Genomic DNA, 26,492 nt, shown 5'->3' with positions numbered 1-26,492 from the left:
TGAACTTTTATTTTTTTATTTTTCTTTTAAAAATAACTCAATTAATTTCATTATGCCGCTCCATTTCTTAAAAAAAAAAAATCTTTACATTGCCCTTGGATCGACAAATTTGAAATATAATGACTCGAGTTCTGTTTTACACAATCAGATATTGAAGTATGATCATAGGATTATTAATTAAGAAAATCAATATTTCAAATCAAGATCCAAAACACTTATAAACATAATTCGGAAAGCTAGAAGAGATCGCACCGACAGATTTGGATTCGAACCATCCAAACCCGGGGTTTCACAAAGACTTTCGACGTGTTGAAACGTGCTTGACACACAGCAGTTCGGACCTTCCCAAAATTGATTCGAACAAGTATTTGGAGAATGCATTTAAAATGACGCTCATGGACATATTTGAAATCCACTTTTCCAAACATGACCCCAAAACGAACTAAGCTCAATAGTTTATATGGATATATATCTTATGGAACATTTAATTTATTATATATGATATAATAACACCACCACACACACAGCTAAAAGGAATACAAACTAAAGAAATTTCAAAAAACTCCTTAATATAATATTATTTCAACAAACCATATTAATATTGCAAATCTCTCGTATGCTTATATAAAGGTAAAGCCACAAAGCTCTTGAGAATGTCCGAGACCCACAATTCATCTCTCTGCTACAAAAACTGCATCACTCCTCTCTTCCATCGCTTTCTTGAATCCTCACCCCCGTCTCCAAATTCCAAAGCACCGAGAAAGCAAAAGAAAAAAAAAATGGCAGCCTTTTCTTCGATCCAGCACCACCCTTTTCTCCTCGACTCGGATCTTGATCCACACAATGCCTTGTTTGCTGACCAGTTTTACCAGCCACAGCAGCAGCAAGCTTTTCAGAGCCTTGACCACAGTACAAAAGTCACTGCCATTACCAATAATGACGCCTCTGTTCTCAGTGTAACCAACAAGAATAGCATGGATTCTTCCTCCATTGTCACTCATTTTTATAAGTGTGATGATGATCATAATTATTGTAACAACAACAACAACCATCTTGTTCAAAAAACCAATATTAATCCCATTTCCAAGAAGAGGAGATGCAAAGTGGCCTCTTCCTCAAACTCTGCTCAGTCCAAGGTTCTCTGCTCTTTTTCACCCGTCTAACGGATAAAGATCGACCTGCGTTCTTGTTATTGTTGTTGTTGTTGTTGCTGATGTTGTTTATGTATGTAAGATTTCGGGGGCGATTTTATAACTATTTTCTTGATCCGACATTCAATTTTGATTTATGTGTATAGGATATGAGAGAAATGAAAGGTAAGAAGGAGAGGAAAGGGAAGAATAGCGAAGCAAAGAAGGAAAACAACAAGAAAAATGAGAAGAAAGAAGCAGAAGAGGCTCCAACAGGATACATTCATGTAAGGGCTAGAAGGGGTCAGGCAACAGATAGCCACAGCCTTGCTGAAAGGGTATCATATTATTTATTTATTATATTAAAAAATTTATTTTTTGAAAAAAAAGAAAGAGAGAAGAAATTCCAATATTTTAGTCTTGTTTTTGTATATCCTAAGTTTTGTTTATGTATTTTTTTTTAAAAAAAATATTCAGGTGAGGAGGGAGAGAATCAGTGAAAGAATGAAACTACTCCAAACTCTTGTTCCTGGTTGTGAAAAGGTGACAATACTTTCAAATATTTTTTTTGTCGTAACATGATTAATTAATTGTCTATATATTATTTAATTAATATTCAATGCCACATTTTGTTTGTGTTGTTTTAATTTGTATTTATTTTTGGTGCCATATTCATGTGGCTTGATTGGTGTACAGGTGACTGGAAAGGCCCTCATGTTGGATGAAATTATCAACTATGTCCAATCCCTCCAAAATCAAGTTGAGGTAATTAATGATCATTTTTAATACATTAATTAATAATTCTCTCAAAACCCACTACAAATATATACGTTCTGCAACCATTTATCATGTTCGAGGCTCAATTATAACAGATTATTGTCCCAACAATTTGCAGTTCCTCTCGATGAAGCTTGCTTCTTTGAATCCCATGTTCTATGATTTCAGGATGGACTTGGAATCCTTCATGACTAGGCCTGATCAGGTTATACAAAATATCTTTTCTTCGTAACAATTATTATAATCATCATCACCATCGTCGTCGTCATTATCATAATTTCATCGTATTCTTTAATTACACAATCAAATTTCCATATATCAAATCTCATTTATCTCTTGTGTCTGATAAATGCATGCAGAATTTAAGTAGCTTGCCATCTCCATTACCAAATGTGCAACAACAATGCAACCCCACAACTCCACATAATTATCAATATCCTAACTTGGATAATAACTCTCTTGTGTTTCAACAACCCCAAATCCCAAATCCACTTCCCCATGAGGTATATATACTATAATTCTATAATATATTAATTTATCATATCAAATTCTTCAATTATATGTGTATATATGTATGTATATCTATATTATATAATGGCTAAAGATGGACAAAATATAACATCATTTTCAGGTTGACAGATCAGAGGTGTTGATGGAAGTGGATGACCCAAGACCAAAGATTATGAATCAGTCAGCAGGATTCAGCTACAGCTTGTTTTCATTTCATTAATTTTAGTATTATAAAAATCAAGACATGCATGCCCTACAAGCTGCTGGTTAGCAACCATTCACTTTCTCAACTATTTTTCATCATTAATATAATATTAATGACACACATATATATAAAAAGGTGTTTAAAAAAAAAGCGACGACGGATACGAAGTGGTTGCTTAAACATGGTTATGTTTTTAGGAATTCGAGTGGATGGAGGAAAAAGGAGCAAAGAAAAGATACTAAAGATCAATATTCCAAGAAGAAGGGGGCATAGATTCTTCTTCTTTTTTTTGGACATGATGAATAACTAAAAGGGCTGCAAATCCAAGAATCAGAGGGAAGGAAAAGGACTGATAATATATATTACGACCACACCAAAGCAAGCGAGATCGATATTAAATCTCCTTTTCAAGATCTTTTGTTCCTCCGGCCACCAATGTTATTGCAGCACAAATTCCTACGTTGGTTGTTAAAGTTGTTTAGGTCCTAGCTATCTTGTGAAAATGTACTATATCAGTGCTGTAAAAAAAAATGAGAAAAAGATAAAAAAAAATTAAACCCACTCATGGAAAATTAATATGTATGAATATTGATGTATTTCTTTTCGGATTCTGTTATCACAGTTAAATTTTCACTTCCTTTATGATAATGATTTTCGATTTGGAGAATTATATTTTTTGGCCGATCGTAACTTGCATGTTTTTCGTTTTGTTATCATGTCGTCGTTACTTTTGTTTCAATTTTAATTTTTTTTTTCATCAAGAGTTTTGATATAGTATCAGAAAAAGATGTAAAACTAAAAATTACTGACATGTCCGATGTCGTCATATCAACATTACGGTTAAAAAAAAGACTAAAATCGAGCTAAAAATGTATATATATATATATATATATATATATATAAGTTTTTGTATTGAGACTGATTAAATTAATGAAATGCAAGTTATGGGACTGAAAAGGTAATTTTCGATTTCGATCGTATAAAAGTGAAATGACTTGTTAATAGGTACATATTTTTGGTGTGGGGCTTGTGTGTTTATGCATGGGGGAATCTTGATTTATTGTCCATTGATTATGCTTGTTCCATATTCACCTAGCTAGGCTTACATGGAAGAGAAACGAAGCCATATTTTTTTAAAAAATACAAATAAATAATAGGTGAAATTATGTAGGCGTGTCGGTTGTCCAATGGGGAGGTCCCCCAATTTCATCTAATTTATTATTATTATTATTATTATTATTATTATTAAGTAGATGTCGATAAACGATGATAACATATCGTCACAAAATAATATTGAATCCGACCTCTATCTAGCTAGATACTTTTTTCGATTGTAATTACTTATATCCGTGCAAACTATATGTTATCTCATTAACTCTTTATAGAGTTTTCAAATTCAGTCGATGAAAAAGTGTACAAACTCATTCGAACATCTCTTAGACACCGTTTGGTTAGAGTAATAGGATAAGTAATACATAGATAAATAATATAATATAATTAAAAATAAATAAAAAATAATATTTACTATATTATTTGATTTGATGGATAGATTATAGTTTATTTGATTTGATTGATATAAAATTAATAATTAATAGATGAATAAATAATATGACGATAATAACGCGAAATTGGATGACATACGTTATACATAGATTAATAATACATCAAACCAAACAATGCCTAAGGTACATGTTATACGCCAAGTCGTGACTCACCAATCATGTGCTGAATCCCGTAAATACAAGCACGATTTCATGTCAAAATTTCCTTTAAATGTTTGAGTAGGTCTTCTATGAGACGTAACACGATTCATATCCAAAATAAAAAATAAAATTTTTTATATAAAAATTAATATTTTTTATGGGCTTTGTTGAATGAAAGATCTGTCTAAAAAAATTAACCCGTAAGACCTCTCATAAGAATTTTTGTGTAAATGTTTATATATTCTAACTTTTGGTTAGTTATCATCTTACTATCTTATAATAGTTGGGTGGGTTAGAATAACCGTTGATTTGAGGACACCAATTTTCTTACCCATTTTATCCTATTTTCATATTTTTACTTTAATAATTCTTACACGTCAATCTTTACTCTCACAACTTTTTAATTACGTGAGTCATGATCCCCAATTCATAACCTCCCCACTATCCCACTAAATCCCCCACTTATTCCATTTTTATTTAAAAATAAATTTTATTTTACACACGCATAGCGTGTGCACTTTTTTACTAGTTTCGATTAAAATGGTAAATCCCATAAAATTAATCTTTGTAGATAATGATGCTTGTAGCAAGATTATCTTAAAATTCTTGACCCCATGTTTGGCTTCTTAAGCTACAAGAATCCAATAGACTATCCATATGGGGAAGAAACACAGAAAGCAATATTGAATTATAGCCACATCTATTTCACGTTTGGGGCAATCCAAATTCCAACACACACACACACATATATACTACCCATTTAATTTGTTCCAAAAATGTAATTATCAACAGCAGACATTTTAATTTTCTTAAATTGTTTTTTAGTTAAAGTTTGAAGGTGTGTGTCAATTGACAAATGGCTTCCATTAGCTCACCATGGGTCCCATTTTTTAAAATATTTAGTGCCCCATTTTATCTGAAACAAATAATATTTTTAAGAAAAATAAATGAAACAAAATTTTATATCATAGAAGTAGCTAGGAATAATTTATGGAGTGGATTTGCTACACTTTGAATGACTAAATTTGATTGATTCATAAAAGAAAATGTTGCATCCAAATTTGAATAAGAAAATAACTATTTTGATTCATTAAAATTTTTCTATTTAGGTCGATCTACTTAGGTTTTCAAAGTTTGATACTGATTTTGATTTTTTTTTTTTGTTTTGTTTTCAGTCTTATACCACCTAAATAATAAATATCGATGAAATATCGTGAAATGTTGGTATGATATTGTAAAATATTTATGTGACATTAATTACATAAATGATACATTTGAAAATTTTAATCTCGTATGACATTACATTAGCAGTTGAATAAAGTATCCTAAAGTTAAAAATTAATATATATCAAAACGTCAAAATTTGACTTAATGGACCAAAATAAAAAAATTAAATAAGTTATGGAATGAAAATATATATATATATATATATATATATATATCTTTGCTTTTGACAGATGGAATACTATTTAATACTCACTTCTAAATGAAATTATTATATTTCCACATTAGCATATGTCTAATAAGAATCATATTTATATTATTTACTTTATGGAGGTATTTGATATAATTTACCCTTTTTTTTAGTAAACATTTGATATAAATTTTTGATACGTCGTTATTATTATAATATGATGGGACATGTCACACAACAATGTAAAATAGTATATCCATGTATGGTTCTCATCAGCCACTTTTTTCTTTCATTAGTCAACGTGGGTGAGTCCATCTTGGCCATGCCAAGTTATTTTCACAAATTAAATGTGTACGTCTACAATTTCTACGAGATTGTTAATATAAATACTTATATATTTTCAATTTTTAAGAATTAAATAGAATATATAAATAATTTTTATTTTTTAAAAAAATATTATTAACCTCCTTCCCTAAAAAATGTACAAAATTTCACCACTTTCCAATAAGCTAAATTCCCACGGCTTCACTAATTCTACCCCATATGGATCATGTGCCATTGTTTTTTGTTTTTGTTTTTCTTTCTTTTCATTTGTCCTCTTTTCTTTTGGAAGAACACCAGGGAAAGTAACATGTCGAATTCAATCAATTTTCAAAATATACATCACGCATATAACTCTAACGAACTTGACAAATTATTAGTCGATAAGCTTGTGTCCGGTTATTTCTATGCGTCGTTTCCTCGTATTATCAATAGTTGTATTTTTTTAAAAAAAGTTTATTTTGTTAGATAAGCTGTGCCTTATGATAAAAATTAACATGAGACGATCTCATAGTTCAAATTTGTGAGACGAATCTCTTATTTAATTCACTCATAAAAAAATATTTTTTAATGCAAAAATATTACTTTTTATTGTAAATATAGCCAAAGTTAACCCGTCACACGGATAACTATGTGATAAACAGTCTCACAAAAGACCTACTCATTATACTCAAATGCACCGTTTTGTTTGAGGTATGATATAAGTAATATATAGATAAGTAGTATAATGTAATAAAAAATAAATAAGAAATGATAGTTAAAATTGTATTGGATTTGATTGATAGATTATGGTTTATTTAATTTGATTGATTAAATTTTATATAAAAATCTTAAATGACTATTTTGTTCTTTTAACAATAAATAAAATAAAAATTATATTATTTATAAGGGGTAATATAGTAATTTGAATTCAATGATTTGATTGATGTGAGATAAATAATTAATGATTTAATTGATGTAAAATAAATAGTTAATATATAGATAAATAATATGAAGAGAAGAACGTGAGATGAGATGAGTTATACATATATTAGTAATACCGTGAAGAGAACGGTGCCAAAGTATGCATCAAATATCTTATCTTTATGCAAAAAAAATATTTTTTATTGTAAATATGCTCAGAACCAACCCATCTCACGAATAAATATGCCATAAACCATCTCACAAAAGAATGCACCAAATGATATTTGTTGTAAAAGCCCATGATTATTTTTGAATGCCACTCAATTAGTGACATTATAGAAGTTTTCTGATTGAGAGAATAACCTACTGAAATTTATTTGTTGTGAAGCAAAATATATATGCTTGCACGCCACCCTTATTTTCGAGGTCCGTCGCGGATGGATGTCATGTGAACATATTTTTGAGAGAGGGATAAGATTAATGGTGGGAGAATATCAAATCAAATATCAACCCATGCAAGGGTCGGTTTGGGTGGGTCCGGACTAGGGTAGCCCAATGTTGGAAGGGTGCAGCCTAGGGTCGCAACCGATGGGGTCTCGGCCCCACCGGGGCTCTAATGTGATGGAGGTGGAGTGGTGGTGATTGCTTTTGAGGTATTGAATAATCTTGTCTCCTGAATTTGGGTCCAACATATGGGAGGGGAGGGAGAAGAATGTGACATACATTTAATATGGTGGTGTCCTCATGTGTTGCTTCTAAGGTATGGGTTGCCCTAATTTTTTATCCCACTTGATTTTTTTTATTTTTTTTTATAATTATTATTGTCTATCTTTTAGTTTATTTGGACAAATAATGACTGATTTGGTGTTTATTATTGGAGGCCTAATAATTTCAAAATAAACAATATTAATGTCTTATATATGATATAACTGTTTTTACGAGCATAAATTTTTATTTTTTTTATTAAGAATACTTTTTTATGATATAATATTCCGAAAATAACGTAAACATTTAATTTTTGAGATATAATAAAATTTACGCTCATGATTTGACATTCAAAAAATTAGTCCAGGTGGCCCTTTTTTTTTTTTTCCTAGAAGTACTTATTTTGATGGAATATAAGTTCCTTTTTTTTAAAAAAAATAAAAAAGTAGACCTTATAAGTTCGATCAAGGCGTAACATATATTCATTGGCTGTTTGATTCCATCAAATGATGAGAACTAGCATTTGCCTAACTGGAAAAGATTATCCATGATTCAAAGATTTAAAAGGTCCTTGATTTTGACTCTCATTTATTGTGGGTGTTTTGTGTAGATTAGCTTGAAATGTAAGGCTATCATTAGTTGCAGTGTTTGATTAAATCAAATCCATAAAAAAAAATCCCACCACATATTTCATCTAGCTTCACTGCCACAAGCAGGAACTGCTTTGTAAATTAGTAAAAAAAAACATAGGCAACATAATATATATGTATGGACCAGAAGAGGAGTTTGATAAAATAATAGCAATTGCAGCAGCTAGCTAGCAAGCTAGGTGACATTCTGTGGCACTATCAAAATGAGAAAACAGCATAAAATATTGAATGTCTATGAATAAATATTTCAGAGCATGCCATGTTTATTAAAGGCAAAGGCTCTTTTTGACAGACACACTGAATTTTTGTGTTCCAGTCAAAATACTTGCACAATGATTTCTCTGTTGTTACATTTAAACTTTCTGTCTTCTTTGTGCAATTTGCACCACTTGCTGAAAATGGACTATTATCCATTTTACTTTACTCCATCCCATATCCTGTCTCTTGGAGGCTCAGGTAAACAGTGTGTTGTTTGGTTTTACATGCTCCAAGAAAATTTGAGTCAAGCTCAACTGAACTGCAGAATATAATAGCTAGATTCATCAGTGCACGCACACTTGTGTACATACGTATACATGTGTATATATATGTGTGTGTACTTATATACCGGTAAAAGTGAATCGTAAAAAAGTGTGAATCCAAGGGCAAATGGTATTCATGAGAAGGGATCGAAAGATATGCGCGAAGCTTGGAGATTAGAACAATTCAGACATGCTTGATATATCTACATGTTAGTACACATAACTTACATAAAGCACGTCAAATGTGGGCTTTTTGACAATAAGAACTTTCATATAAGATTTTGGAGGACATCAAAAATTTTTGATGGGAATGTCAATTTTACAGACACAATCTGTTTCCAATAGGTAAAGGATAATAACAAGCCAAATTGAATGCAGTGAAAGTGACAAATGGGATCTGCAAAAGCACAGCACCATTCACAATACCTCAGCTTGATTAAGATTAATGATGAAGGAGACGCAAGGCTGTGCATCTGCTTCACCTGCAAAACTGCCCATCCCTCCTTCGTCGTCGTCACTTTTCCAGTATGTACTGCAGCTACACATGTAACATAAATGTTAGAAACTAGAAAGAGACCAAGGGTAAGATACGGGGACCATAAAAGATTTTGCCTTCAAGAGGAACGTGTTTAGCTTGCATCTGTTTCGATTCCTTGGGAGTTCTCTAGCAAATTAATGAGGTGATGTGCAATGAATTCATTTTTCGGTGTTAAATAAAAGGTAGTTATGCTCATGCCTTGGTCCCATGAGATTACAAGCTGCTAGAAATTTACTCCAAAATAGGCTACAAATAAAAATGAATGAAGAGATCACTAGTAACCGGACGTCTATCTATTTGAAACGAACTTTTCTTCCTACTTTTCAAAGAGGGTGACAACAAACAGAATGAAATAGATAATTGATGTGGTCTTTGAGAACAACAAATTTTAACTTAAAATTAGCATCTCTACATAGGAAAAGGGAAAATGAGATTGGTATAAAGTTATAGAAATATGCAGTTCAATTACCAAAAAAGACGGAGGCAGACCATGAATGCTCTCACTAGTGACAAGCACTGCACGAAGTGCATGCAAGAGCTAAAAACCTATGAGACAAATGAAGGCAAACCAAATTCTGAATAGAACCGAATATTTAAAGGTATTAAGGATCGGTGTCCCATAGCGGCATAGCCTTTTACTAATCTACGACTTATCCAATTGTCTTGATAATAACATCCACTGGTCCAGTCCGAAATTGAAAACAGTTGAGCACCTTATGAAATTATTTAATGACTTCACTATTATAATTATCATTCAATCTCTACGTAGACTTTTCTAATGACGAGATGGACACTTTATTCTAACCTTAATCGATTTTGCAGGTTATTGAAACCAACGAGTAGCCAGCCATGAGCAAATTACTTTGGAATTTCAGGTCAGCAGTTGTGCCTAGCTCCCTCAGAGGGGAGGCAACATCATAAGGTAAGATTTAGTAAGGTGGTATACGACACTCATTTCAGCTTTTCATGCAAACTGCACAACTTCAAATAACATTTTGATTCATATAATTATTCTGAAAACATGTGTGCTTGTGTTGAAGACTCAATAATTGTTGTAGATGTTTCAATAAGAAGTGCTGTGGATGAACTTCATTGTGTTGACAATAATATTGCCATAGTGGTTTTACTCCTTTGGACTAGAGTTCTGATTAAGGCTAAGGGAATGCATCCATTGGAATTTTTACCAACAAAACAGCCATGTGAACAAGGAAGAGAAAAGAAGTAGACCAAAAGCATAAAAGCATTTTAAGCACAAGTGAAAACAACCATTCAAGTTACAACATCCAAACTTTTATGCATAATTTAGAAAAGCATTTAGGTTCAGACCCGTATTTAGGTCAGCCTGACCATGTCCACCTTGAGTAATATAATATAATATATAATAACACGATAAAAACAGAAACGTTTTGATGACTGTAATGAAGTTGGCATTAGTGGAAGACAAGGAAAGTTCCAATTTCTTCAGTTAAACTATGTGCAAAACAATGACTCCCAGATAAGCCTAAGGATGGCATTACACGCTCGAAATCATAAAAAGATACCTGGCACAACTGGTGTAGCACCATTGCAACAGAGAGCTTCATATTATATCCTGATCTTGCATCAACTTTTAAAGCTCCTGCTTTCAAGACTCCTGTACTTCCGAATCATATTCAAAATCACAAATCTATATCAAAGCATAACAGAAAAGATATCTAAACACTGGCAGAAGAAGAGAATAAAATGACACATGGAACATAGAAATTTATTTTGCACTTCTTAGTTCTCAAAATATCAACTTGTGGTGAGAGAGACCGTGGGCTTGGCGTGTGACAAAATGGCATTATAAATGGTCACCAGAAACCAAACCTACCTACAAAACAAAGCTCTATGTGAACACGAGCCACCTCTTAAACCCATAAACACCACCTCTTCATTTCCGAGACTTGAGGATTGGTGTGTTCTGTCATGAAGAGGTCACATTATGGAACTAAGGTGATTATAATAGCTCATCCACCATTATATTGGTGATGTTTGAATAAGTCTATGACATTGTATGATCAATTTGTCTAATAACTTAAGATATTTTTTTCATTAAACAAAGATGAATACAAATTCATGGTCAGGGAATCTATTATGAGTGAGACCATGAAGCTGGGCCGTGACAATAATAAGATATCAAATCGATTAACAAGATTCCTAATCTGATCGCATTCATACTTACCCAGAAAACAGAATGAAACTATTTTATCATATCCATACTTTTGTCTTGTTCACAAAATAAAATTGAGTGTAGGTGAATATCATGAAGATGGCAGATGGTCAAAATAAGAATTCAAGATAGTCACATCGAACATGATTTTAGTTTTTTTATTTTAAAAAGTTCAATTTCTTAGGTGGGGATTAAAATAATTTATGAAATATCATTTTCATGAACAAAAAAAATTAACAAAGGAGTATGTTTGGAGATGATTATTTGCCTTATATGAAAATGGTTGCATGTAGTCAAGGTGAGTACAAAAAGTTTTGACCTCAAAAAATAAAGTTTTTCATTCTCTGATTCATTTTTAGAAAAAGTATGTACAAAAACACAAAAGCAAACGATGACTTAGGAACATGTGAGATGAAAATACATTGAACGATAAATCCAAAGAGATTTCAAACGTGGTATTTGGATATGGATTTCGCTCAGCTACGTTTTGCATCTGAAGAGAAAAGTATCAACTTTTGTATCATTCTTCTTACAATTTAAGAGATTCCATTATCTGCATATACATTATACAGTGTAGATAAAAAAAATGTTATTTCTGATCAATCACAGATGTTATTTGAAAATTCCTTCACATCTAATAATTAAGTTATAAGACAATGTCAGTCTAATCAACACATAGATTTCACTACATATAGAATAACTATAAATTTAACATCCAAAAGACAAAATTCTTAGATGCATTATTGTCAGTTAATACACCTCAAAAACCAATGGGGACACTGACTCTCCTGATGAGCAAGTATACCTTAAGATCATCCTCAATAAGAGGTGACATTGTCCGATATTTGGCCTCATCCCACGCAAACCCATGCAAATCATAAAGTACCAACAATTGATTACACTATGAGCAATTAATCAGCGAGATATGAGTCCACAAGAAATCCACCAACAGTAAGAAAGCTACCTACGACGAGTAAAAAAATCAAACTCAATCAACAGTAAAAAGAAATCAAACTCCATCAACAGTAAAAAGAAATCAAACCACTAAATAATATAATCAAATTTAGTAGAACATTTCGAAACAACTTGCCTACGGATCATTGCTGTTTGCCAATCGAGGAGGCGGAAGAGCTTCACCTCACGGCGAGAGACGCCGCCCGGTCTCGGGCGGCCAAGCGCCACAGCTGGCGGAGCTGCCATTTCCACCGATTCGCATCCGCCCAGACTCAACTGGGCATTTCTCTTTTTCTTTTTATTTATATGATAATATAATATAATATAATTAATTAAATTAAAATTAAAATTAAATTAAAATAAATAAAAATGCACAAACTTGTAGTTGTCAAGTAGTTTGGGAAATTTAGATGTATATACTATTATAATACATGTCATGTTTGTTCTAAGGGAAAAAATTTAAGTTTAAAATATAAATTTTTTTTTTCTAATGTTTTACGCTTTAGCATAGTAAAACTTGTAGTTTGACAAAAATTCCGTTTTATTTAGGGTTGACAAAAATTCTCGTAATTCCGAACCTTCCCGAATTTCATGTTATTTCCGTCCCGAAAAAATTCCAACCCGAAATTTTTCTGACCCGAACTTTCGGGATTTTTCCCATACCGATTAATATCGAGAGCGGGATCGGGAATAAAACCTTATCCCGACGGGATTTCCGACCCGTCCCGAAATAATATAATAATATATTTTATTAATAACCTTATTAATATAATAAACTAAATATTATTAGGTTTCAACTCATATAACACTTAATTGCGGATTTAATTCACATAATTTTTCTTGTTGAGACGATCAAATAGTAAAATCACGAAATACCATTTTATTTTTGGGTATTTTTTTAAAAAATTAAATTAATAATTTAATTAATTCATATTTATAAATATCTAATTAGAACAAATATGTAGAACAAGACTCAAGAAATTAATTTGAAAATCTATTTAACAAAATTTATTTAATAATTGTATACGAACATTTATTAATAATTATCCGATACATTTTTTCTCTTAACAAAACTTTGAAATATTATTCGAAATATTTTAATATTATATGTTTTAAGTTGAATATTTATTTTTATTTATAAATATAATTTTTTAAATAGTTTATTTAGTAAAATTATCACATTTTTTTTATTTTTTGAACGAAATCTTGAACATGAAAAAAAATTCGGGATTTTTTCTCCCTACCAGACGGAATCCCGAACATTCGGGATCCCGAATAGTCGGGTCCCGAAATGTTTCGGGTACTAGATCAGGAGAAAAAAAAGTTTTCCGATTTTTTTCGGGACGGGAGTTGGGTAGGGGGTTTACGGAACGGGTCCCGACCCTATTCCAGCCCTAGTTTTATCGGTCAATTTAGTGAGATAAATCTATGGTTCGTTTTGATTTATTAAAAAATATTATTTTTATATTAGTTTTCATAATAAATAAGATCGGATTGACTCGTCTAACAGATATAGATTAGTATTTTAGTAAAAATAATATAATTTCGTATTTGAGAATAAAAAAACGAGGTATATGAAATAACAACTATTAATTTAAGGAAAAAAAAATTATTTTAGGATTTTTTAGAAGTAAAATTACACCAATATTTATTTTCTAAAATATAATTTATTGATACGGTAAGTCAATTATTATTATTATTATTTTTTTGTGTTTGTTCTATTTTCGAAACTTAAATTTTTATCTAAAAAAGCTCATAACTTAAATTTTCTAAAATCTTTTTTTTTTTTTTGTAGTTTGTTACAATTTAATTACTTTTTGATATTTAAAAAAAAACCAATGCTATAGTTTCTTAATCGGGTTTAGGAAAAAAAAAGTGTGGAATTTTGAAGGCAATTACGTTAATTTTGTTTGGAGATCATGCAGAATTTCAACGTCTTGCCCCTTTCTCTCTCCTGCGATCCATAAATATTATTATTATTAATAATATTAATTACTAAATTCTAAACCCCTTCCGCCCAAACTGCGAAGGTCCGGCAATTTTGAAGCGCAGAATTTAGGTACACAAATCGTGTTTTCCACTTGTTTAGCACGGAATCTTGGCGAATTCGTTGATGTCCTTTTGTTTGGGATCGTTAATGCAATCATTTGCTTTTGTTCTTTATTGTTTTATCAGATCGAAGTGTGGCTGGAGATTAATCTGTTCTTCCCACAACGGACCGGACTTTGGATCAGCATTTCAGGTTTTCCATTTCGTTAATGATTCATTTTCTGATTTATGTGAAATTGTTAAATTTTTGCTTCTCGTTTCTTTTTATTGATGATTCATTTATTTGTTCGTTTTGGTGTTTGTAGATTGGATTGGATTGGATTGGAATTACATCCGGTGGTTTGTTTAAAGATCCAGTTTTTTTTAAAGATTGTTATAGATTCCTGATCTCTCGATGGCAACTCCAGGGGGCCCTAGGCAGGGGAGTTTCCCCCCAAATTATAACCCTAATGCACTAGCTAATAACATGGAGAATTTACAAATAAATCAATACAGTCAACAGCAATCGGGTAATCTTGCTGGTAGTGCATATAGACCTCCAAATGCTACACCATTTGGCCAACAACCCCCAAGATTTAGTGGAGGCAGGCCAGGCCCTGCACCGCCTGGTGTGTTCTCAAGTGGCCAGGCTCCTCCCACTGGTCCTGCTCAAACTACATTCTCTCAATCGCCTATGTCTGCGAGGCCTACTGGATCACCAGGTGTACCACAGCCTGCCTTTGCATCAAGGCCTCCCCCACCCGGGGCATTACCATCTTCTATTGGTGGACCAGCTACTTCTGCACCTTCTGGGCTTGGCCCTCGCCCAGGACCTTTCCCTTCTCCTCCACTTGCTTCACGCCCGGCACTTCCACCCCACATGGTCACTTCTGGCCCAGCCAGTAATGGACCACCTGCATTTACACCAGGTCTGAGTCAAGGTGGACCTCAGCACCCTCCTGCCATGGGCGGTATGCCAAGGCCGTTAGTTGGATCACAGCAGCCACCGACAATGCTGCCATCTGGGCCATCTTCGCAGACTTTTCAAATGCGTCCCAGCTTCGGTGCACCAACGTCTGGTGTATCATCTGCCATCGGGCAACCAGCACCACCATTTCCAGCTCCACCACAAAGCATGATTCCTCCTCCAAGTTCTTTGCCATTTTCAGCTCCACCACAAAGCATGATTCCTCCTCCAGGTTCTCTGCCATTTGCAGCTCCTCAAGGGATGATTCAATCTTCAGGTTCTCCTTATGGAATGCAGACGTGGCCACCACAACCGCAACAGGTCAGTTTTGATTCCACGCTAGTTATGCGGCTACTTGCAAACTTGTTTACTAGTCGGGTTTTCTTATTTTGCTCCAATGCCAGATTTAAGACTCATTAGAAGTGAAGTAAAGTGAATTTTTATGGCTGGTGATATGTGTACAAGAACCTAAAGAACTCCAATGATAGAAAATCGAGGCTTTAGATGTTGGCAAATTTAATATCTTGCTATTCTGTTTCCAGTATTGATATGAGATGAAAAGAAAAGAGATGATCAATTTGTGTATTTTATGTTTGCAACTTCCTTGCCTAATCTCATGCTTAGACATGTATGGGTTATCTTGTGTAAACAGATAATTTGTTTGGCTGTATATTTGGTGTTGGATGCTGAATAACAAAAGAGGGACAGTCAATATGGATTAGACTCATAAATATAGTTGAAACTGGAAGTAAAAGTAACCCGAGGAGACAGTAAAATTTTTTAGACCTAAGGGAGAAAACGGAATAAATGATGAAGAAGAGAATTATTCAGGAATGTTCTGGGTAAATTTCTATATTATGCCTTCGGAGTAGCACATGTCAAAGATAGGGAGTTCCAATTCGGCATTCAATTCTCGAGCCTCTTAAAGATTACTTCTTTATTCTCCCATCACTCAACTATTATGTTGATAACAAAGACTCCTAATGATGTGTTTGAGTGTGTGGTGAAGCATTCAATTAGTTTTAGCCTTAGGCATAGTGAAGAATCCTAGTGACTTCTATTAAACATTGACGCAATTCTATGTGTAACTAGAATACTAAATAGATCAGTATCTTTGTGCGTAATACTGCGGGGTACGATCCATCACTATTCAAACCAACCGCCTGGATGCTTAAGCGATTTCAACAGCTTTGCTTGTATTTTTTTATTGAATGGGAAATGAAATGAGCTTCAGCAGTTGTACAATGGTCAGATCATATACTGGTAGGCATTATATGGAAGTAACACATGGTAGGTGGCTTGAAACTTCTTTTGTTACTTTTCTCGCTAGCTTGGGAACTGAATGACCTAATGACTGCACTAGAATCCCTTACCCTTCTTAAAGATGAGAGTGGGTGCAGGTAGTTGATTAATCTTTTTCTAGGCCATTTTTTTTAATGTCAGATATCTTTTCATGGGATATGTTTGATTTGGGAGTAGTGGTGGGCCTGGTGGCATTTTAAAACCATTTAGTTTTGCAAAAATGCTTTACAGGAAAAGATAGTTTAAGTTACGCGCTGCATTTTGTGTTGATTTATAGGTGGCTCCACCTCCTCCAGTTTCTGGTCATATGCAACAACCGCAGATGTATGGAATGCCACCAGGCCCACCACTACTCCCAAATCAATCTATGGCCCTGAATCAAACAGCACAATCAAAAATTGATCCCAATCAAATTCCCCGGCTAACTTCAAGTTCAGCTGTAATTCTGCATGAGACCCGTCAGGGTAATCAGGCAAACCCTCCTCCGGTAATAAGCCATATTCCAGCGAGTAGAAAATTAATTTATTTTGTATGATTTTATGTTCATGGTTTTTTCTATTGAATCTTTTATGGTATGCTTAGTTTCTCTCTAGTATTATATGCAAGTTGATATGATCTGTTCAAAATGTAAATTGAGGTCGTGAGGTTACTTTTCCCCCTGATTATTTGTTTTGTCTTTTTGTCAAGCCTGCAACAAGTGACTATATAGTCAAGGACACCGGGAACTGCAGTCCCCGCTACATGAGGTCTACGATAAATCAGGTTTAAAACCTAGTTTTGCTATATAGAAAAATAAAGGCTTTAGCAACTAATGCCTACCTGTTATTATCATTTTCAATTTTTTTTACTTTATTATGGGGTATTTAGCCGTGATTTTGTTCGTAAGCATGCAATTGTGACTAACTGAAGGTACCGTGTTTATTTTATTAGATACCGTGCACTGTAGATCTTTTGTCAACTTCTGCGATGCAGTTGGCTTTGTTGGTCCAGCCTTTAGCTCTTCCGCATCCATCGGAGGAGGCTATCCAAGTAATGTGAAACATTATGGCTTTTTATGTTTTGATTCATTCTGTTCTGTTGGCAAATTATGAAGGTACCTTGCTTAAGTTCTCAAGAATTTCACCAGAAAAGATAATTTTGGGATTCTAGATGACTAAGCTAATTTGGTATACAAGTGCTGAAGTTTCTAGATGCTCTTCACAAGATATAGCATCAAAATTTTCTGTATGAACCAATTAATCTTGATCTTTGTTTTTTCTTTGAAAAACAGGATTGCGGTTAAGAATCAGGATGCTGGCTTGTTTAGATGACCCTATAATCTATATTGTTGGCTTGTTTTTGCTTAGCATTTTTCTTAACCTCATTTCAACCTGAAATCTGAGAAACATGATAATCATAGTTCTGATCTAGTATAATCTTATGAATAAAATTTTTCGGTTGGGTGGGTTTTAATGCGAACTTGAACCCAACTACTATTGAAATAAACTTGGATCTAATGATGTTTCCAAGTTGATTGCCCCAGTTTTAATTGATTGATTTGCCAGATTTGACATCTCTTTAAGATAACTGTATAAACTTGTTAGCGCTTTTATGTCTTATTTCACATGTCCTGCAGGTGGTTGATTTTGGGGAAAATGGTCCAGTTCGATGTTCTCGTTGCAAAGGGTACATCAATCCTTTTATGAAGTTTATCGATCAGGGCAGACGTTTCATTTGCAACTTCTGTGGTAAGATAATCTGTTTCATGCACGCTACTTTTTTTCTCGTTAGTGGGTTCTCATTTTACTGGGTAGGTACATTATGTTACTTCATTGAATTGATGTCTGTGTGAAGCCTTTGTTTGTTTTTTTTTTTTGGGGGGGGGGGGGTGTAGGTGACGCAGATGGGTCCAGCTTTGTAAAATACAAATCCTTAGTCCTAAAAATTTATTCTTGCTAATCACTTCTTCATATGTCATTTCGTGAAGTTTTTATTTCAGCTAATGCCACTTGATTCCTATTTTTTTACTTTTGTTTTTCACTTTTTAACCAGGTTTTACGGATGAAACTCCACGTGACTATCACTGCAACTTAGGCCCTGATGGGCGGCGTAGAGATGCGGATGAAAGGCCCGAGCTATGCAGAGGAACTGTTGATTTTGTTGCTTCTAAAGAATACATGGTTAGTAATACATCAGAACTGGATTTGGATCTGACTGGGGATTTGATTGGTGATGAAAGTTATTGATATTAAAATATCAAGGTAGAACTTTTGATCAAGTTGAGTCGTACATAGGCGAAGTGCCCATAAATTATAGGGATTTTGTTGCTTCTCCAAAATTAATTATCTCAAAATTTTACGTTGTAACTTGTAAATAATATATTGTTCTCAATAAATGATCTTGCAGAAGTGCCCATAAAAGTTTTTCATCCTTCTGAAGGATTTAATGTTTTTATTGACAGTCATTCCAAAAAAGAGGGTTTCTAAGTTTCACTTCTTGGCTCATGGTCTAGTTATTTTAAGCAAGCTTCCTGTGTTCTGTGACACTGATGCTTGTGCTCATGAAATTTCAGGTCCGGGATCCTATGCCTGCAGTATTTTTCTTCCTTATTGATGTTTCCATGAATGCCATACAAACCGGCGCCACCGCGGCAGCGTGCAGTGCTATAAACCAAGTTATAGCCGATCTTCCGGTGAGTCCATGCTTGGTTTCTTTATCTAAAACCTTGATAACTGTACATCAAGATACAGACTAAATTGTCCCATCGTTTTTCAATTAAAGCTGCTTTGGTTTCGAATATTTTCTTGAAATTGATCTTTTGAGAGTGTATACCGAACACAAATGGAATGGGGTTTGTTGTTTTTTGACATGGCTGAGTGGGAGAGAAAACTCTGCTAGTTTGCTGATTCGAGTCTTTTCTTTTCAGGAGGGTCCGCGAACAATGGTGGGCATCGCTACATTTGACTCCACCATCCACTTTTACAACCTAAAACGTGCTTTGCAGCAGGTTAGCCGCAGAGCTATCAGTACTCTTTTGTAGATGGAGCATATTGTCTTGTCAATAGTACATTGTCTGAACTTCTGCCTCGTTTATAGAATATATGTATATGTCAATGTTTGCCATTTAGTTGCTTTTTATACCCATGTTGGCATGTCTCTAGGATTATTGTGTTAATCACTTTATGACCTATGCCTTGGGCAGGATAATTGCTTCAGGAAAGCTACAATGATATTATGTTGTGTTTTATTGCAGCCGTTAATGCTTATAGTCCCTGATGTGCAAGATGTCTATACTCCTCTCCACAGCGATGTTATTGTTCCACTTTCTGAGGTTTGTTATTGTTTTTGTTTCAACTATAGGTTTCCAAATGTGCAAAATTCGGACTTGATTTCGTCACTGTCATTATTTTGCATTCCATTTCTTATGCTGTCTTTATGTTTTACACCTCTTAACTCGCTCTGTATTGCGCTTGTTAATGGATATGGGATAGTCATCACCAGGGTACTATTGCTTTTGCTATTGTTAAAAAAGATCCCAGATGATTAAATATATTATTGGTGAATGCAGTGTCGTCAACATTTAGAGATATTGCTGGACAGCATTCCTACAATGTTTCAGAATAATAGAACTGCCGATTCAGCTTTTGGTGCTGCAATAAAGGCAAGGCCACTTGCATCTTTGAATGTGTTAGTTAGATACTAGATATATTATTTACAGTTCCTTGCTGGATAATTCAGTCAATGAATTGAATTTAATTCGGGGACATATTAAAGTGCTTGCAAACTTATGGTAATCGAGAGCACATTCATCCTATTTTTATTTCATTAGACAATAGAGTTGGGATGAAAATAAACAGGTTATGGAACTAACTTCTGGCAAAGCATCTCTCTCATGCGAAATCCATTAGAAGCAAATTGAAACACAGTTTCATTAATTAAAAAAAGACACGGTGTCATTAAATTTACTCGTCGCCTTGTGCTTGGCATTCAACAATTGATCATTGACCCGAGTACATAAATTTATTATGTTTTAATCCTTTTTTTCCTTTAGGCTGCCTTCCTGGCGATGAAGAATACTGGCGGCAAACTTCTTGTTTTCCAATCAGGCAAGCAACAAATATGCCATACAAATAATATGCATATACACACGTGCATGCACCTCCTTGAAGCCAAATACCATATGAGGCCAAACTGTTGTGTCTTCTGCGTAAAAGATTCTGATTTTTCTGTATTTGTCATAGTCTAGTGGTGAAAACAATTTATCTTCTCTATGCATTTCTAATTGGTAACCTTTTATCTCCGAATATAGTCGTCGTGCTGATTTAGACTGTTTTGTGTGCTGCGTGTTTTTTTTACATGTGAGTTGTGACTCTTGTTTTGATAGAATAATTCACGCTCTGACCTATTTAATAACTTGATTCTCAGTCTTGCCGTCAATTGGCATGGGATCCCTTGCGACTAGAGAAGCTGAGGGTAGAACTAATGTATCAGCAGGAGAAAAGGTAATGATTCTGTGTGTTAAATTTTTCTCTATCCCCACTTTTGCATCCTGTGGATGTTGTATTTGTTAATTGGTTAATACTCGCTGGTGTTTATTTTACACTATCTGCCTTTTATTGCTAGGGATGAAATAATCTATAATTTTTAGGATAATACCGTGGTTTTAATAATCTCTATTTTTGGGATTTTGTTCCCCTCCCATCCTTTGCTCTAGCCTCCTAAGCATGGCAGCTGATATTGTAGTTATGCCATTGTGTCTGAATGTATTGATATTGTTCTATTTTGAGTCACTTTCACTTGCATTACCAGCAAGCTTGATAGTACAGCCACTCAGTGTGCAATATAGTTAGTTATTACAAACAAGTTCGGATACAAGGATATTAGGCATAAAAAAGTGCTTTGCTAGACAGGGTCACTGGGATTTCTGACATTTTATTTTAAATTGAACCAGAGTTGAAATTTACGGTCTAAGAATGATGCTACATGCTGCTGGTTCTTGTTTCTTCAGTCTTTGACTTTTAAATGGTAATCATAAAACCTCGTTTTGTGGTTTTTTAAAAATTAGATAGTTGTATCTTACATAGTTTATGCGGATACTTCAGGTAGCAAATATTAATTCCATTTGGCTTAGGGGCTCTTTGGTTTTATGATACTTGATGTTCACTATTATTTGACTGATAAATGATAATGAATAATGAATATAAGTCTTAGGGCAAAGAGTAGATGATTTTGTTCATTCATGAAATGGCATTAGATATAAGTTCCTTGTAGTTAGATGTGATTGATTTACAGTTTCTTTGTCAGTGTATCTTTTAATTCCTTGTTTGTGCTAAAGTTTGGAGGTCTACGGTGTATAAACTATACAACGAGTTGATTCTTCAAACTTTTATTTGGTCTGTTGTCCGACATGTCTGTCAGTTGGGTTGGCTCCATCTTTAACAGCGAACGAAAAACTCGTAGTTTGTTACATCTACGTATCAATTGTTATATTAATTTAAATGGTGATTGGATTGGATTTAGGAGCCTCACAAATTACTCCAACCAGCAGACAAAAGTTTGAAAACCATGGCCATCGAATTTGCAGAGTACCAGGTGACATTTGAATGTTTTATCCCAGTAATCCATGATATTTTCTAAAGCTAATCTCTTCCATTGTTAAGTTATGGTTCAATTTAATGTCTGTTATATTTATGGTTTTTTAAACACTTTCAGGTCTCTGTTGACTTGTTCATTACCACACAAACATATGTTGATATAACTTCTCTTTCAGTTGTTCCAAGAACTACTGGAGGACAGGTAATTTAATGAATGTATTGTTCTTATTCATATCATTACATGAGCTACCGATCCTGTATCTGTGTCATTATTGCTAGATATGTGCATGAATTTTGTAATACTTTAAAAAAAATGTACTGTGTGGAATAAAATAGGTTTCTCTCTTTAAATTTCAGACTTTATTTTGAACTGGAAATTTTGTCCCCAGGTGTACTATTATCATCCTTTCTCAGCTCTTTCTGATCCAGCCAAGCTTTACAACGATCTCCGATGGAATATCACAAGGCCACAAGGCTTTGAGGCTGTGATGCGTGTCAGATGCAGCCAGGTGAGAATCTATTAGTTTGGGGTTCTAAGCTTGTCATTTACGGAAAGGATGACAAATATTGTTGAGTTTCTAAATGATGGACGGCTGACAATGGAAAAAATATTGTGTGTAGGGTATTCAAGTCCAAGAATATTCTGGTAATTTCTGTAAGCGCATACCAACAGATGTCGATCTACCTGCTGTACGTCTCTCTTTCCCCCTCTCAAAATATATTTTAAGTAATGATCCTGGTGCTGATTTAACATGTCTCAAAATGTTAGAAATAGAAGTTGTGGGCAGTGTTTGATGTACCCATTTAATTGTCTATTGAACTGATCACTGAACATTTTATGTTAACATTTCATGATCTCCTTTTCGATTATTATTTTTGTGCACCCATTTATTATGCAGCCTTTCGAGTACGCAGCTGGAAATTTCTTTAAGTTTTTACTACCAAGTAACAATCATAGGAAAAAAATCAAATATTTAGCCATGCATAAGTGGTGTTATTTTTGTTTAGATATTTTCAGCTGTTTAGTCACTTTAAAGATATATCGTTTTGAGTGTAGGGTTTAACATCTGTGACAGCATGCCCAGCACAATCAGATTTGTTTAATAATCCAAATGTGGAACATGTGTGTGAAAAATATTGGGTAAATGCAATGTAGGGCTCATTGTTCTCATATTAATAAACAAAGAAATAAATAACTAAAATGCGACAAGTTGGCTGGTCTGTCCTATTTAGCTTGGAAACTAGAATGCATTTGCAACTGTTTTATCACTGGTTTGGCAACGCTGATTGTTCCAACCCTTCATCCTTTGATTTTAACTTTGAATAGCATATGTTGACCCAGGACAAACTCTTTTTCTTTCATTTTTTTGCAGATCGACTGTGACAAAGCAATAATGGTGACCCTAAAACATGATGACAAATTGCAGGAAGGCTCAGAATGTGCATTTCAGGTATAACTTTACTGCAATAATCCCTCCTACCTGTAGAGTTAAAGTTCTTCTGATTTTTTATTCTTTTTAGTTTCCAGAAAAATAAAGATCTCTTGTAGTGAGTTTTGTTCTCCCTTATGATTTGTTGGAATGATCGTTGATCATCTAAATTGTTTGTGATGACTAGTGTGCTCTTCTTTACACCACGGTATATGGTCAAAGAAGGATCCGAGTGTCAACTTTGTCTTTGCCTTGCACCAGTATTCTGAGTAATCTTTTCCGTTCTGCTGACTTGGACGCCCAATTTTCTTGTATATTGAAGCAAGGTGATCCATGTTGATGCATTGCATTCACTTCAATTTGCTGTTCTGTATATTGAAGTTTTATGGCATTCTGACTCTGCTGCTCTGATTTTCTCATCTGGCAGTGGCTAATGAAATTCCTTCAGCTCCTCTATCACAAGTCAGAGATCAAGCGACAAATGTTTGTGTCAACATTTTATACTCATATCGAAAGTTCTGTGCTACAGTATCTTCTGCTGGACAGCTTATCTTACCTGAAGCACTTAAACTGCTGCCTCTCTACATTCTTGGTATGTTTCATGTTACCAGAACATATAAACAAAACTAAGCTTCCTAATTTTCTTAATAGAGTAAAAATATTTCATGTCCTTAAGCTGCTTGTTGAATGTATTTCACTTGGGCTTCAATGTTACCACTTTGATTCATATTTTGCTGTTCTAATTCCTCTATTGGATTCCTCATTCAATTCCTTAGTCGGTAATATTTAGCATGCATTAATTTTATGTGTTTGCTTTCTGCCCTGTCAGCTTTGGTTAAAAGCAGTGGATTACGCTCTGATGGAAGAATTGATGATAGGTCCTTCTGGATTAATTATGTTTCCCCTTTACCTACTCCTTTGGTGATCCCATTGGTATACCCTAGAATGATAGCTATTCATGACCTTGATGAGAAGGTAAGAGATTCAACTTACGAGTCATTATTGGTCATGACATATGTGCTTGCTTTCATATCTTGATGTCAAATTGTCAGGAGTCAGATGATTCCATTATTCCTACTCCTATTCCACTTTCTGGTCAAAATGTTGTTGACGAGGGAGTATATCTTCTTGAGAATGGTGAAGAGTGTTTAATTTATGCTGGTGATTCAGTTCAGCCAAACATTTTACAAAAGTTGTTCGGCATTTCGTCAGTTGCGGAAATTCCCAATCAGGTATTTTCTCACGTGATTCCTGGAAACTTTCTCATTTTATTGTGCACGACATTGCTAAAACTCTTTAAGATTTGCAATTTGGAAGCGTGCATTCACTTTCGATTCCAAATTTTCTTCATATTGAGATTTCCACATTCCAAAGATAAGGTCACAACAATGTCCCAAATGCACATATTTTATCCTTCACAATGTGTGGAATTATTTGCTGGTGGGTGTTCTATACTCCCACATTTTCTACCACCTAACATGTTTCGTACCTATTTCTAATGTCGAAAATACCATTTACCAAAAACAAAGAATACATCGATAACATTGCATGCAATAGCTCACTGTTTTTTTCCCAACAAATTAGCAAAGTTAAGTTCATGTGTTTTCTTTCCAGTTTGTACTGCAGCAGCAAGACAATTCGTTGTCGAAGAAGGTGAATGCCATAGTAAATGAAATAAGGCGTCAGCGATGCTCCTATCTCCGGTAAGAGTATTTCTTAAGCTGTAGTTTGTCACAACGCAGTGAGTACTTTGATTTTTGTGACATGTCAAAGCATTATCTTGCACCTATTTTTTACCTTATTTTTCCTTTTCTTATCCCTGCAGCTTGAGATTGTGCAGAAAGGGTGATCCATCAGGTTAGTGATTCAAAAATAATTAAATCGCCATTAACCTAAATAAAACTTTAAAAAATAAAGGGAGGAGACGAATGATGTAAAATTAAGTTTACTTTGGGTGAGTTTATATGGTGAGATATCAGAAAACTATGAATTTTCACCACTCATTTAGAATGTTTCTTTGCTATGTTTTTTTTCCCTATCGATTCTTTACATTCAAAATGGTAGCCTAATAACAATATGCACTTTAATCTATTGAATTGCATTTCACACAACACAATTGAAGAACTAGAGCAAAATTAGATATTGGATAAGTGATTCTGCCAGTTGTCTCAGTTCATAATTCTTTTTCAGCACACGCTTATTTCAGTTTTGGATAGTTATATCAATGTCTCTGTTCATAATTCTTCTTCAAATAACTCAGATTCACTCTTTTTACAGGAGCGGCGTTCTTCTCTTACATGGTAGAAGACAGGATAGGCAGCGGACCGACGTATGTGGAGTACCTGATACACATCCATCGACAGATTCAAATTAAAATGCCTTGAAAACTGTCGTACATAAAAGTTTTGAGAATTAGAGGAAGAAGCACATGAGCTGAAGTTGGCAGATTGTGGATTTGTGTTTTAAGATATTTATATATATATATATATATATATATATAATATATTTTGGCATTGACATTCAATAGGTTCATAATTTTGTTGTCGCATAGAGGTGAATGAGTGATAGTAAGGTATAATTAACGGGATCATGTGTTGTATTATGTTCATTTTGAGTTTTTTAATGCAGGGAGCTTTTACTTTATTTGGTTTTGAGATTATGATGTTTTAC

The 26,492-nt window shown here is 33.9% G+C and overlaps 2 protein-coding genes and 1 long non-coding RNA gene across 6 annotated transcripts; 2 read left to right on the top strand and 1 right to left on the bottom strand.

The window, feature by feature from the left end:
- Positions 1 to 670: 670 nt before the first annotated feature.
- Positions 671 to 3,280, top strand: LOC140866216 (uncharacterized). The gene is made up of 8 exons (XM_073271142.1): positions 671 to 1,136; positions 1,298 to 1,468; positions 1,608 to 1,673; positions 1,827 to 1,895; positions 2,026 to 2,112; positions 2,267 to 2,410; positions 2,539 to 2,683; positions 2,820 to 3,280. Exons 1-7 carry the CDS (start codon positions 780 to 782, stop codon positions 2,635 to 2,637), a joined length of 993 nt encoding a protein of 330 aa, XP_073127243.1. The 5' UTR covers positions 671 to 779; the 3' UTR covers positions 2,638 to 2,683; positions 2,820 to 3,280.
- A 5,162-nt stretch (positions 3,281 to 8,442) lies between these two features.
- On the bottom strand, positions 8,443 to 12,788 carry LOC140865522 (uncharacterized). 3 transcript variants are annotated; one of them, XR_012144623.1, is made up of 6 exons: positions 12,655 to 12,788; positions 12,374 to 12,528; positions 11,230 to 11,319; positions 10,919 to 11,010; positions 9,266 to 9,377; positions 8,443 to 8,835 (listed from the first exon to the last, which is right to left on the bottom strand). It is a non-coding gene; the product is annotated as an uncharacterized lncRNA (long non-coding RNA). The 3 variants fall into 3 exon arrangements; XR_012144624.1 differs by lacking the exon at positions 11,230 to 11,319 and adding an exon at positions 10,183 to 10,266; XR_012144622.1 differs by lacking the exon at positions 11,230 to 11,319.
- Positions 12,789 to 14,428: 1,640 nt separating this feature from the next.
- LOC140894731 (protein transport protein SEC24 C-like) lies at positions 14,429 to 26,448 on the top strand. Of its 2 annotated transcripts, XM_073303328.1 has the most exons (26): positions 14,430 to 14,581; positions 14,698 to 14,764; positions 14,877 to 15,838; positions 17,097 to 17,306; positions 17,507 to 17,581; positions 17,750 to 17,848; positions 18,435 to 18,546; positions 18,851 to 18,978; positions 19,371 to 19,490; positions 19,725 to 19,805; positions 20,052 to 20,129; positions 20,367 to 20,459; positions 20,850 to 20,904; positions 21,224 to 21,300; positions 22,319 to 22,390; positions 22,511 to 22,594; positions 22,782 to 22,901; positions 23,014 to 23,082; positions 23,766 to 23,843; positions 24,010 to 24,148; positions 24,250 to 24,414; positions 24,652 to 24,797; positions 24,875 to 25,054; positions 25,437 to 25,525; positions 25,648 to 25,679; positions 26,100 to 26,448. In XM_073303328.1, exons 3-26 carry the CDS (start codon positions 14,966 to 14,968, stop codon positions 26,204 to 26,206), a joined length of 3,282 nt encoding a protein of 1,093 aa, XP_073159429.1. In that variant the 5' UTR covers positions 14,430 to 14,581; positions 14,698 to 14,764; positions 14,877 to 14,965; the 3' UTR covers positions 26,207 to 26,448. The 2 variants fall into 2 exon arrangements, with proteins under 2 accessions (XP_073159430.1, XP_073159429.1); XM_073303329.1 differs by lacking the exon at positions 17,097 to 17,306 and having other exon boundaries at positions 14,429 to 14,581.
- The last annotated feature ends 44 nt before the right edge of the window (positions 26,449 to 26,492 follow it).

The sequence above is a fragment of the Henckelia pumila genome, chromosome 4, assembly GCF_033568475.1.
Source record: "Henckelia pumila isolate YLH828 chromosome 4, ASM3356847v2, whole genome shotgun sequence".
Classification (NCBI taxonomy): domain Eukaryota; kingdom Viridiplantae; phylum Streptophyta; class Magnoliopsida; order Lamiales; family Gesneriaceae; genus Henckelia; species Henckelia pumila.
The sequence above is the reverse complement of the archived record's forward strand: the minus strand, read 5'-3'. Positions and strand labels throughout refer to the sequence as shown.